Genomic DNA, 13,727 nt, shown 5'->3' with positions numbered 1-13,727 from the left:
TTAGAAATGGCTTCCCGATGCCTCCCACAAGTGAGTGATGAGTGACAGCATACAAGGAGAGGGTGGTAGGAGGGGTCCTATTTAATTAAATGTCCCTCCCTCTTCTCTTCTGAAGCCTCTTCAACTGAACTTTGGGGGTCCTGATTTGAGAGAAATTATTGAGTCTGAGATTGTTTTAATTCACTCAGATTTACAGAACAGATAATCATTTCTAAGCTAATGATTATTAGTATATCAGCAGTAATGATCACTTGTCTCGCAAACCGTCAATCTCACTTACCTACCATGATGTCGCCATCTCTCACCATCAAATCAGGAAAAGGACAGCGTAATGCAAAAAAAAACAAAATGCCAAATCAGAGTCAGGTTAACATCAAAGGTGAGAGTCTAGCCATTTCTGAGGAAATTTATTTATCTTTCTCCCATAGATGCTAAGTGACCTATTGTCTATTTCCAGAATTTCCTGATTTCATTTTGAATTCCCACAACTTGTGTTACTTTTTACTTTTACTGCTGTAAGGAGAGTGAAAATACTTTGAATCCCTTTGATTCTTAGAAATTGTTAGTAAGAAAGACTTGCATTGATTTACACCTATCATATCTCAGAGACCGCTTACATTGAAATGCAGGCACTGTTATTATGTAGACAAATTCAGGAACCACATGCAGGTAGCAGATCCCACAAAACAGCAATGAGATAAATGATTAGTTAATCTATTTTTTGCAGTTTTTATTGAAGGAGGAATGTTGGCCAGGTCACCAGGAGAATGATCTGTTCTACGTAAATAGTACCATGAGTAGGCAGACAGTGAATCAATCTAAATCTAATCTAAAGAATGACATATCTGATAGTGCAGCATTCCTGCAGTACTGCACTGAAGAGTTTGACTACATTATGTGCTCAAGCCCTGGAGCAAGTTTGAACTCTCAATCTCTGACTTGAGATAAAACAGTGTTACCAACTGAGCCAAAATTGACACTGTTGCAAAGATTTATTTTAATTATATATTTTAGTTAAGTACCAAGATTGCTCTGCAGTATGTAACTCAGTGCTGCTCCATCTTTTTGGTGATTTTCTAAAAAGTTCCATCAACAGTATTGTATAATTCTTCAAAACCTTGTCAACCAACTATGCAAGAAACATCTGCATGAGATATGTTAAAATAAAGAAGGATTTTTAGTAGTTTGTAACTGAGGCAATCCAGGGATTTTTGAATAAAATAAAAGCAAAATACTGCAGATGCTGGAAATCTGAAATAAAAACAAAAAGTGCTGGAAACATTCAGCAGGTCTGGCAGCATCGTTAACATTTCAGGTCAGTTCTGATGAAAGGTCACTGACTTGAAACATTAACTTTGCTTCTCTCTCCACAGATGCTGCCAGACCTGCTGAGTATTTCCAGCAGTTTTTGTTTTTATTAGAGATTTTTGGAGACAGGAACTGTTTGGAGCAATGGGTCAGACACAGATCTTTTTCATTTGGTTCAAATTCAACCCAAACCAATGGGATGAAAGTCACTGCTGGCTATATGGGCCAAAGGAGTTTGGACTGTTTCAATCCAGTTCTTACTGCATATAGGTCTAAAGTACAAACTTCCCAAATTGACACTAAATGGCAATATCATTCAGATAGGCTGTAGGCTTGTTGTGGAAAATAAGTGAAAGAGAATTAGAAATAAGAATTGCCACAGTAGGTGATGCTCTTCTGAGGCTGAATTTGTGACACATCGTTTGGACGTACTAGGAGTTTTATTCTTCAACCAGCAGTGCTACAGATGACTTGGGATTGATTGATGGTGACACTGGGTGCCTGAAAATGAAAGAGCTTTCAGCAGCAACATCCCTCACCTCAACAGGACACAAAATTCACATTAAAAAAAAACTGGAAGCTGGTGATATTTAAAGATTGGACAGCAGTGTGGTGAGAGTAGGTGGGAGGATCCAGGAGTACAATTGTGTTCTAATGATGCTGTGTCCTGGGATATCATATTTCAATGTCTGAGTGCTGAAAATGAGGAAGAGCAGAGAGGAATGGTGCCTCCTCTTCATTGCGTAATGGTGCTCATCACAAAGACTCAATCAAATTTCAGCCAGGGAAAATAAAAAGCCACAGCAGAATACCGGGCGCCTGAACCCACAGCAATTCATTGAATTCATCCTTTAATTAGTTATTTTGGGGAATAAAGTTGATGCTGTGTCTATCAAATCCTTCATTTAAAAAAAAGAGATGAAGAAATATCTGATAGGCCATAGAAGTAGCTATGGACTGAACTGAAATGATCAAATACTCCACATGACACAAAGGCATAAATCTTGCTGAAAAAAATAACAGAGAGTTTACAAGTCACAATGTAATTAATACCTAAATCATCCAACAAGCTCAGGCAAAGAGATACCGCGGGAGCTGTGAATCTCCAGAACTTGCTGGTTGATTTACAATGCTCTGCCGTTAGCCTTTCACAAATGACATCTCTCTCCCAACTTCCCCATTATTTCTAAGAACTTACTCAATTTGCACATTAAGCTCAAATTAAAAAAAGCAAACTACTGCAGATGCTGGAAGTCTAAAATAAAAACAGAAAATGCTGGAAATTCTCAACAGGTCTGGCAACATCTGTGGAGAGAGAAATAGAGTTAACGTTTCTGGTCGATGGTCTTTCATCAGAACTGGAAAAGGTTAGAGATGTAGCATGTTTTAAGTAACTACAGAGGCAGAGAAAGGGGGAAGGTGGGAAGAACAAAAGCGAAGGTCTGTGTTAGGGTGGAAGGCAGGCAAGCTTAAATTACAAAGGAGATGATGGTGCAAGGTAAAATGGGGTGGTAATGGGACAAGTAAAGAAACAAAGATGTGCCCACAGGAGGTGTAAATGGGAAAATGCAGAATCATTACTAACAGCTGCCATCCAAAAATTAAATTAAATTAAAAAAAGGGAAATGTTATGTTCTGAAATTGTTGAACTTGACGTTGAGTCCGTAAAGTTGTAAAGTGCCTAATCGAAAGATGAGGTGCTGTTCTTCAAGCTGACGTTCAGCTTCACTGGAACAGTGTTAAGAGGCCGAGGATAGAGAGGTCAGAGTGGGAGTTGAGTGGAGAGTTGAGCGGAGAATTAAAATGATACACAACTGGAAGCTCAGGGTCACACTTGCTATATGAATAGAGGTGTTCCACAAAGCAGCCACTCAATCCACATTTAATCACCCCAGTATAGAGAAGGCTGCAACATGAGCAGCAATTACAGTATACCAAGTTGAAAGAAGTACAAGTTAATCACTGTTACACCTGAAAGGAGCATTTGGGGCTTGGACAGTAAGAAGCTGTAATTAAACTTGTTGCAGCATGTTTGAGCTGGTACTCAACAGCGCAAGTACCCTTTTAGCAACATGATAATTGTGAATGGAATACCAATAAACCTCTCTGTACAAGCAAGAAAACTATTGAGCCATTTCTGCATGCAGTAAATTCTGCTTAGTGGTTTAAAAAAATTATATTTCACGTGTTTTAATTTTTTCTTACTTTCCCTTTGTCTTTTTTCTCTTTCTCAATCCAATCTTTTGTTCTCTCTATTTCTTTTCTTGTAGCTGATTTGATTTTGAATTCATGCACTTTAATTCTCCCTTCTTCTCAGTCCTTCCTCTGTTTATTTCTCAATCTTTAAATCCCATTGCTTAAGGAGACACATTGTTGGTCCCATCGTTCACCAAGGTCCCAGATGCCCTGTGGCCGTCACCTCACTTTTGTCAGCTCAAAATTCCAGCAACTTTCTAGACATTTTTTTTGAAACGTAAAGCTCTAACGAATGAGACCTGCTGCAAGACCCAGCAAAATCGGGCCCAACTTGTATTATCCCTAAAAGGTGCAGGATTCTGCTGGATAAAGCGGCTTCGGGGTGACACTAACAAAAGAGTCTTGTGGAACTCTTCAGGGGACACTTAGGAGTCCACACATGTTGTCTATTGTCAAAGAAGTTATATCCAGTCTTCAACGTGCTGCAGTCATCGGCACCTTATACAGCTGAATAGCATGTAAGATTGAGCACAGTAAAGACTCTCTCAGTAATACTATTAAAGGCCATTGTTTGTAGGGGAAATGGAATTTTATTAATTCGGTGATTTGAAATGTATAACGAGTTAGGTCAAGCTGTACAATCTACCCAATCACGGGTTCTACTCCAGCTATTCAGTCTCCTTAAGGAAAATTCATTACTAAGCATTCCCGGATCCCGAACGATAATGAAACAAAACTGCAGGTATTCACCCATCCTCACATTCCAATCTTCGTTCCTTTACATAATTCTCTCCCTCCACCACCCCCTCAATCCCAGGAAAAGAAACGTTGGTCCAAATCTGGCTGGACCGAAGCATTTCAAAGCATGTCATATTAGATAGAGTTGTTCCTGCACCTCGAAAAAAAAATCCCTGTAATTTTATTGCGCAAATCAGCCAACAACTTGTGGTGATTCCCGGGTTATCTTTCCCGTTACAATGACCGATTTGCGCATTAATAATAGCGTGCGTATTCACACGCCGTTATTATTTCAGCAAAATCTGGCCTGTTGCGTTTACCAACATGTTCAAAAAACTCAGGAGCTTTAGGAAGGGAGGCCGAGTATTGGGGAAACTTGACAAAATGCCCGAGTTTTCAAAACAGGACATTCAAATTTTAAAAGTACGTAATTGTTAATTTTATGAAAATACATTGGAAAATCAGGCGTGATAGGCAAGCAGTGAGAGAGAACCAGCACATGACGGAGTCACAGACTGAATACTGCCTGGATGAAAAGGATCGAGCAGTAGATGAGATCTGACCAGTTTAACCCGAAGAAGTGACTTTCATTGATCCTATCGATTGCATGCAGCTGGCTCAATGTAAATTTAAGTAGCAAATAAATACTGGCATTTACCAGAGTGATTGTGCGCCACCCTCTCAGCCAGGTAATCTAAAGAGTTAATTGGCTTGTATGGGATTCATTTTAGTCAATTAGTTTTCAGAAGTAGATGAGTACTGATTAACACGTAAATAAATAGCTGGAATAAATGTGTGTACCAACAGAACATAGATTAACCATACAAATGTAGATGATTTATACATTGCGAAATAGGGTGAATGTTCTGTTCTTATTTCTTAAATCTCCCTGATACAGACGCAGAGTTCTTTCTAGGTGGGTGTAGTAACGCTCAGTACACGTGCTGGGGACTGATAGTTACTGGTGCATGACATGTAAAGGTCACTGTTGCAGAGCATGAGGGCTGTCAACTCTTGCGTGAAGTGGTAAATACTTCAGTCTTTACAAACTGACACAGTGGAGTTGGTTAAAAACATCCACATGGCGATAAACATAATGCATGGAGTTCCACCCAGCTTCCTCCTCATCATATTGCTCAATCCTTTCTCCGTCCAGCAGTGTCTCTTCTGCCTATTTAGTTTGTCCATTTCAATATCCTCTCCTGGTAGCTTATTCAATAAGTCCATGGCTCCTAGAATGAAAAGGTTCTGCTTAACTTCCCATCACCTCCTACCTTTCTAACTTGTGCCTCTTGGGATATTGGGTGAACATTTTTTTCCCTGGATTAATTTTTCTCCATTTCCTTCATAATCTTTAAAACCTCAATTAGGTCATCTAAATGGAAACAATCCCATCTTCCTTAACCTTTTCCCATAATTTAAATGCTGACATCTGAAATCACAGAGTCGAAGTGTACATAGTGAGTGAGTAGTTATGTCACTGAAGAAGAGTGATTCCTGTTTCTCAGAATTCACTGTTTCATAGTGTTCTGATGAAAGGTCACAGAGTTGAAACGTTAACTCTGCTTCTCTCTCCAGAAATGCTGCCAGACCTGCTGAGTATTTCCAGCACTTTCTGTTTTCATTTTGTTTCATAGTGTTGTCATTTCCCAGCAATAACTTTTTCTTTTTTCTGTAGGCCATTCCTTTTCAGCTTGGATGTTCAGTTAAAATCATGGAATTTGCGTACAGCCACATTGTGTACAATTCACAAAATGCATCTTCCCCAAATCGCAGAAGCAGGGGACACGGTAAGTGCCAATTGCTTCATCTGAACAAAATGTCAACCTATTCTTTCTTTTCTCTCCCTTGGTTATTGAAGAAGGTTTAGTTCTGATCTTCTAATGGCTCGGTGGGTAAATCTCTCACCTGTTGTACTGAACCACACTGACACAGGAACAGTCTAGGTTTGATCTTCAGTGAGGAGAAGGTAGCTGATTCAAGTTGATGTGTTGGGGGGGGTGGTGGGTGCTACAATTGGCCTTAGTGTCTCTGGGTTAGGGAGGGAACTGATGGGCTTCCAGTGCTCTGCCCTCTTGCTGTTCCTTTTCCATATCAGTGACCTCTTCCGCTTAGCATCAACTCAGCAGGTTCTTGGACTCTGTTTATTTTGATGCATAAAGCTTTTAACAAAATGCACAGATTCAAATACTTACTGTAAAATTAGTTAGTATAAACAAAGCATGGCAATTCCCTACTTAGAAACTAGACAGAATATAATAATCTTTGACCACAGTGATCTGCATTCTGTGCACTTTAATATAACTTACATAGTGAATGTGAGGTCCCAAACTCAGCTTGTGTTTTTTTTTTCTTGCACGGGACTGGGTGTTACTGGCTGGGCCAGCATTTATTGCCCATCCCTCATTGCCCTTGAGAAGGTAGTGGTGAGTCTCCTTCTTGAACTGCTGCAGTCCATGTGGTATAGGTACACCCACAGTACTGTTAGGAAGGGAGTTCCAGGATTTTAACCCAGTGACTGAGAAGGAAAGGCGATATAGTTCCAAGTCAGGATGGTGTGTGCTTTGAATGGGAACCTGCAGGTGGTTGTGTTCCCATGCATCTGCTGCCTGTGTCCTTCTAGGTGGTAGAGGTCATGGATTTGGAAGGTGCTGTTGAAGGAGCCTTGGTGAGTTGCTGCAATGCATCTTGTAGATGGTACACACTGCTGCCACTGTGCATCAGTGGTGGAGGGAGTGAATGTTGAAGGTGGTGGATAGGGTGCCAATCAATGGGCTGCTTTCTCCTGGATGATTTAGATTTAGAGATACAGCACTGAAACAGGCCCTTCGGCCCACTGAGTCTGTGCCGACCATTAACCACCCATTTATACTAAACCTACACTAATCCCATATTCCTACCACATCCTCACCTGTCCCTATATCCCCCTACCACCTACCTATACTAGGGGCAATTTATAATGGCTAATTTACCTATCAACCTGCATGTCTTTTGGCTGTCGGAGGAAACCCACGCAGACACAGGGAGAACTTGCAAACTCCACACAGGCAGTACCCAGAATTGAACCCGGGTCGCTGGAGCTGTGAGGCTGCGGTGCTAACTACTGCGCCACTGTGCTGCCCCGAAAGTGCAAAGGGCATGATGTCAAGCTTCTTGAATGTTGTTGAAGCTGCAGCCATCCAGGCAAGTGGAGAGTATTCCACCATACTCCTGACTTCTGCCTTATAGATGGTGGACAGCCTTTAGGGAGTCTGGTGGTGAGTTACTTGCTGCAGAATTCCCAGCCTCTGACTTGTTTTTGTAGTCACAATACTTAAGTTGGTGGTCCAGTTCAGTTTCTGGTCAATGGTAACCCCCAGGATGTTGATGTTGGGGGATTCACCAATGATAATGCAATTGAGTGTCAAGGGAAAATGGTTGGATTCTCTCTTGTCAGAGATGGTCATTGCCCAGCACTTGTGTGACGCAAATGTAACTTGCCACTTATCAGCCCAAGCCTGAATGTTGTCCAGGTCTTGCTGCATATGGACACGGACTGTTTCAGTATCTGAGGAATCGTGAATATTAAAGGAATCATCAGTGAACATTCCCACTTCTGACCTTATGATGGAGGGAAGGTTGTTGATGAAGCAGCTGAAGATAGTTGGGCCTAGGACACTACCCTGAGGAACCCCTGCGGTGATGTCCTGAGACAGATGATTGACCTCCAACACCCACAACCATCTTCCTTTGTTCTAGGTATGACTCCAGCCAGTGGAGAGTTTTCTGCCATTAATTCCAGTTTTGCTCGGGCTCCTTGATGCCACATTTGCTCAAATGCTGCCTTGATGTCAAGGGAAATCACCTCACCTCTTGAGTTCATCTCTTGTGTCCATGCTTGGACCCAAGCTGTAATGAGATCAGGAGCTGAGTGGTCCTGGTGGAACCCAAACCAAGCGTCATGGAGCAGGTTATTGCAGGTGGTGCTTGATAGCACTGTCAATGATACCTTCCATCATTTTGCTGAAGATCGAGAGTGGACTGATGGGGTGGTAATTGGCCAGATTGGATTTGTCCTGCTTTTTGTGTACAGGACATATCTGGGCAATTTTCCATATTGCCGGGTAGGTGCCAGTGTTGTAGCTATACTGGAACAGCTTGGCTAGGGGTGAGGCCAGTTCTAGATCACAAGTCCTCAGAACTATTGCCAGGATGGTGTCAGGGCCCATAGCCTTTGCAGTATCCAGTACCTTCAGCTGTTTCTTAATATCACGTGGAGTGGATTGAATTGGCTGAAGACTGGCATCTGTGATGCTGGGGACCTCGGGAGGAGGCTGATATGGCTCATCCACTCGGCACTTCTGGCTGAAGATGATTGCAAATGCTTCAGCCTTTTCTTTTGCACTGATGTGCTGGGCTCCCGCATCATTGAGGATGGGAATATTTGTGGAGTCTTCTCCTTCTGTTAGTTGTTTAATTGTCCACCACCATTCACGACTGAATGTGGCAGGACTACAGAGCTCAGATCTGATCCGTTGGTTGTGTGAGTTAGCAGATCCATTTCTGTGTAAACTAGTGACCTTAAAATGGTATCACACTTATTACAAAACCGTTGAAAAGCTACCTAGTAGTTGGTGCAGGCACTGCAGATTTTAAGGTTACAAATTTTTCTTGCCCGCCTGTTGGAGAGACTGAAAGTGTCACCAACCAACACATGACATTATCAATGTGTAGGCTCAACTTGTGATAGTTTTCATTTGTGACTGCAACAATATACAGAAAGCAGTGTCTGTATCATTACTTGCTGATAACATTTAAGGTGGGTTTAGGTCTTTGAAGGCAGCACCTCATTGATTCTCATCTGCCCCCGTATCTTGAAAGGGTAAGGGAAATTGCATTGCAGAATTCTGGGGGTAAATTTGATCCGTTCAACAAGCTGAGGGACACTGGTGCTGGAGATAAGATCAGTTTTTGATATCTTGCACTTGCTGATAGTATCTAGAACTCCCAAGTCAGCATGCCACAGTGATATCCAGTACAGAAATAGGTTAGAAAGTAGTTTGTCATTTCTGCTGGTGAAACAACCTGTTTTAATGTTTTGGAGTAGTCAGAGTTTCTGCTGGTGAAACAACCTTTTTTAATGTTTTGGAGTAGTCAGAGTTTCTGCTGGTGAAACAACCTATTTTAATGTTTTGGAGTAGTCAGAGTTTCTGCTGGTGAAACAACCTATTTTAATGTTTTGGAGTAGTCAGAGTTTCTGCTGGTGAAACAACCTATTTTAATGTTTTGGAGTAGTCAGAGTTTCTGCTGGTGAAACAACCTATTTTAATGTTTTGGAGTAGTCAGAGTTTCTGCTGGTGAAACAACCTATTTTAATGTTTTGGGACCACTAGCTTTTTAGTTTGCCTCCTCCCAGCTAGTTGTTTCTCCTTCTCATTTATAGGAAGGGGAAAAGGTGAGCTAATGGGGCGAAAGTGCAACCACTGCTGTCAGCTGTCTTTTACCAGCCTTGCCCTCGGTCCTAAGTGAGATTAATATGGGAACAAAACATGGGCTTTTTACAAATCACCTAGTATGCTTTGTGAAAGTGTGCAATATGTCTTCTCAATATTTTTGAGACTCAGTTTTAATTCTTATATAATCACTTTCTGGGTGAGTATTTTGAAATCAACCATACCAAATTTCTCTCATTCAGCAGGAGTCTCGCCTGGGAGATTGCTACCTCACACCTTCCTGTCTGATGATTGGTATTCTACACCTTCACAATGCCAGTAGCTCTAGTCTTCTCATCACTCTATCAATGATAGCCTAATCTTCCAATACTCATTGTCGAGGCTAACACACCAAGATTGAGACTGGTGGCATCTGTGCAGTGGCACCGTGGTAATGTCCCTGGACTAGTAATCCAGAGCCCAGGCTAATGCTCTGGGGACATGGGTTCAAATCCGACCATGGCAGATGGTGAAATTTGAATTCAATTAATAAATCTGGAATTTAAAGCTAGTCTAAATGGTGACCATAAAACCACTGTCAATTGTTATAAAAACCCATCTGGTTCACTAAGGTCCTTTAAGGAAGGAAATCTGCCGTCCTTGCCTGGTCTGGCCTACATGTCACTCCAGATCCACAGCAATGTGGTTGACTCTTAAAATGCCCTCTGAAATGGCCGAGCAAGCCACTTAGTTCAAGGGCAATTAGGGATGGGCAATAAATGCCAGCCTTGCCACAAACGAATAACAAAAAAATAAAACCAGCAGCAGTCAACACCTTCAGGCAACAAGGGGAGAAGATTCTATGAAAAAGAGACAAGATTTGCTGGGAAATTAAGGAACCCATTTGACAAGTGGAACATTTCAGCTATTGCTACTCTGGTAATCACACAGGGACATCAACCTTACAGTCTAATATTTTCAGATTAAAATATATTCCTTTCCAAAGAACTTCATGAAACTTTCTGAGGTTGTGTGAGCAGGTGGTGATAAAATGGCTTCCTGTTTCGCCCCCATACTCAGCCTTTCAGTGCAAGATGTGTATGATATTCGGTCAGAGTTTGGAAACCAGTGATAGGAGGTGAGGTTTCTCAGTGATTCGAGGGCTCAATGCCTGCAAGCTTGTTTCCGCTACACTAAGCAGCAGCACAAAGTTTGCGATGCTTTGCAACTTGGCAATGAATTAGTGAAATCAGTGACACAACAGCACTGTCATATTTCCATTACTAAACTTTACTGAGATAGCTTACACAAATTTAAATACACCAGAGCCATGTTGTGAACATGTGCACTTCAGCAGAAGCTACTACAGCAACATAGCCTTTCTGTGACAGGTATGGAAACTTCAGGCATTGGACCATGGAAAACAATTGCTAGGCAAACGCCCTTGCAGATGCTGTTCTGCCCAGGGCAGATGTATGCTTCCTGGCACCTCATTCTTTCGTTATTAGACATGTGTTATAAATAATCTATTCAGTACTTACCCAGTTACTTAGTCATCTTAACCAGTGTGTCCATTGGCACTATTAGATGTCACTATTTATGTCCAACTCTGTGCCCATTGTCGCATGTTTATTCATGGATTCCCCCCACCACAGCTTTGGCCTGGAATGTAATCTTCTTCCAGCTGATATCCATTCTATCACCTTTTAAAGGCAGCAATCTTCAGCTATATAACACAGTTGATCCTTCCTTTGGTATGTTGTAACTTGCTGTGTTACTATCCACAGGCCACTCCATCCCATTACTGTAATGTTGGTCATTCTGTAACTTGTTCTGTAATGTTCATAGATCACTTCACCCCATTACTGCAATGTTAGTCACTCTGTCCTTCAGGCTGATACCAAACACCTCATTCTGCTGAAAGCATGAAGAAGTTGTTGGTGGAAAGGCTGATTATCAACACCTCCCAATATCCAGTTCTGATTAAAATAGGTGTTGTGCTCCATTTTACAGAAAGGTTTCCATTGTAGAGCATAGGACTAGTTAGACCTAGTTTGATTAAAATATACAGGATTTTGAATGAGTGCAAAAAGCTTGTGCTTTATATTTCACACTGCAAACTTGCAATAAAATGCATGCAGCTAAAGGGAAAATCAGATAATAAAAACATGTACTTTTCTATTGTGTTGTTTTTTAATTTATGCATTGACAGGATGTCATCATCGCTGGCAAGACCAGCATTTATTGCCCATTCCTAGCTAGCCTTGAGAAGGTGATGGTGAGCTGCCTTCTTGAACAGCTGCCGTCCATGTGGTGTAGCTACACCCACAGTGCTGTTAGGGAGGGAGTTCCAGGATTTTAACTCTTTGACAATGAAGGAATGACCATATATTTCCAAGTCAGGATAGTGTGTGACTTACCAGGGAACTTGCAGGTAGTGGTGTTCCCATGCATCTGTTGGCCTTGTTCTTCTTAGTGGTAAGGCTCGTGGGTTTGGAAGGTGCTGTCGAAGAAGCTGTGCGAAGTTGCTGTAGTGCATCTTGTAGATGGTACACACTGCAGCCACATTGCGCCAGTGATGGAGAGAGTAAATATGGGGTTCCAATCAAGCGGGCTGCTTTGTACTGGATGGTGTCGAGCTTCTTGTGTTGTTGGAACTGCACTTATTCAAGCAAGTGCTGAGTATTCCATCACACTCCTGACTTGTGCCTTGTAGGTGGTAGAAAGGCTTTGAGGAGCCAGGTAGCAGAATACCCAGCCTCTAACCTTGCAGCCACAATATTTATTTGTCTGATCCAGTAACGCTTCTGGTCATGGTTACCCCTAGGATATTGATAGGATCATAGGAACTTAGGAACAGGATTAGGCCATTTTGTCCCTCGAGCCTGTTCCACCATTCAATGAGATGTAGACAACTGGTTTAACCATCCACCACCAGATCTGGCTGGACCACATAAAACACTATCGGATCCTGTTCTCATCTGCTCACTATTCCAGGATCATCCGGGAATGCAAAGATATCCCCGGCTTCTTTTCTCTACTGCAAATCATCTTCTTAAACCCGCCTCCCCGTCTCCTCCACTCTCACCTCCAAGAATAAGTGTGAAGAGCTCATGGATTTCTTTGTCACTAAGATTGAGACCGTCTGATCAGCTGCATCTGCAGTGCTCCCCTCTCCCCACTTCCAGTAGCCCACCGGGCCAAACTTCCTCCAATGCTCCCCCTGCCCTAGCCCTGAATTCACATCTTTCTCTAGTTTCTCTTCTATCGCCACACGTGGCCTCACTGAGCTCATCTTGTCCAAGAGACCCAACTCCTGCTCCCTCAAACCTATTGCCAATAAACTGCTGATCACCCAAATTTCACTTCCTGGCTCCCATGTTAACTATATTGTTAACAGTTCTTCCTCTTCAGATATTGATCCCTCTCTCCTTTAAATCTGCCATCATCACCCCTCTCAAAAAAACCAACCCTCGAACTCACCCCCCCCCCACCCCTTACAAACTATAGTCTCATCTCCAACCTCCCTTTCGTCTCCAAAGTCCTTGATCCTGTTACAAAAACAGAACATTCTGAAAATACTCAGCAGGTTAGGAAGCATGTGTGGAGAGAAAAACAAAGTTAATATTTCAGGTCTGTGGCCTTTCATCAGAACTTGAACGTGTTGTCACCTCCCAAATCCGTTCCTATCTTTCCTGGAACTCCATGTTTGAATCCCTTGAGTCAGGTTTCTGCCCCAGCTCTTAACAAAGTTAGAAATGACATCCTATGTGACTGTGACAAAGATAAACTATCCCTCTCGTCCTTCTTGATCTGTCTGCAGGCTTTGACACTGTTGACCACATCATCTTCCTCCAACACCTCTCTGTCATCCAGCTGGGAGGGACTGCTCTCACCTGGTTCCATTCTTATCTATCTAATCATGACCAGAGAATCACTTACAATGGTTTCTCTTCCCGCTCCCGCACCGTTACCTCTGGTGTCCTCAAGGATCTATCCTTGGCCCCTCGGCAATATCATCTGAAAACACAGCATTAGTTTTCACATGTACAGATAACATCCAGCTCTACCTCA

General features: G+C 42.2%; 1 protein-coding gene across 3 annotated transcripts in view; it reads left to right on the top strand.

Annotated features, from left to right (window-relative positions):
- Window positions 1-13,727, top strand: part of si:dkey-9k7.3 (circularly permutated Ras protein 1) — an 85,033-nt gene that overhangs the window by 13,354 nt on the left and 57,952 nt on the right. For all 3 annotated transcript variants that reach the window (XM_068046179.1, XM_068046178.1, XM_068046180.1), the window contains exon 2: window positions 5,921-6,032. In XM_068046179.1, coding sequence (XP_067902280.1) covers window positions 5,957-6,032 — 76 coding nt within the window. In that variant the 5' untranslated portion in view covers window positions 5,921-5,956. The remainder of the gene's footprint in view (window positions 1-5,920; window positions 6,033-13,727) is intronic.

This window comes from Heterodontus francisci, chromosome 14 (assembly GCF_036365525.1).
Source record: "Heterodontus francisci isolate sHetFra1 chromosome 14, sHetFra1.hap1, whole genome shotgun sequence".
NCBI classification, from domain to species: domain Eukaryota; kingdom Metazoa; phylum Chordata; class Chondrichthyes; order Heterodontiformes; family Heterodontidae; genus Heterodontus; species Heterodontus francisci.
Note: the sequence above shows the minus strand (reverse complement) of the source record. Positions and strands in the feature narration are given on the sequence as shown.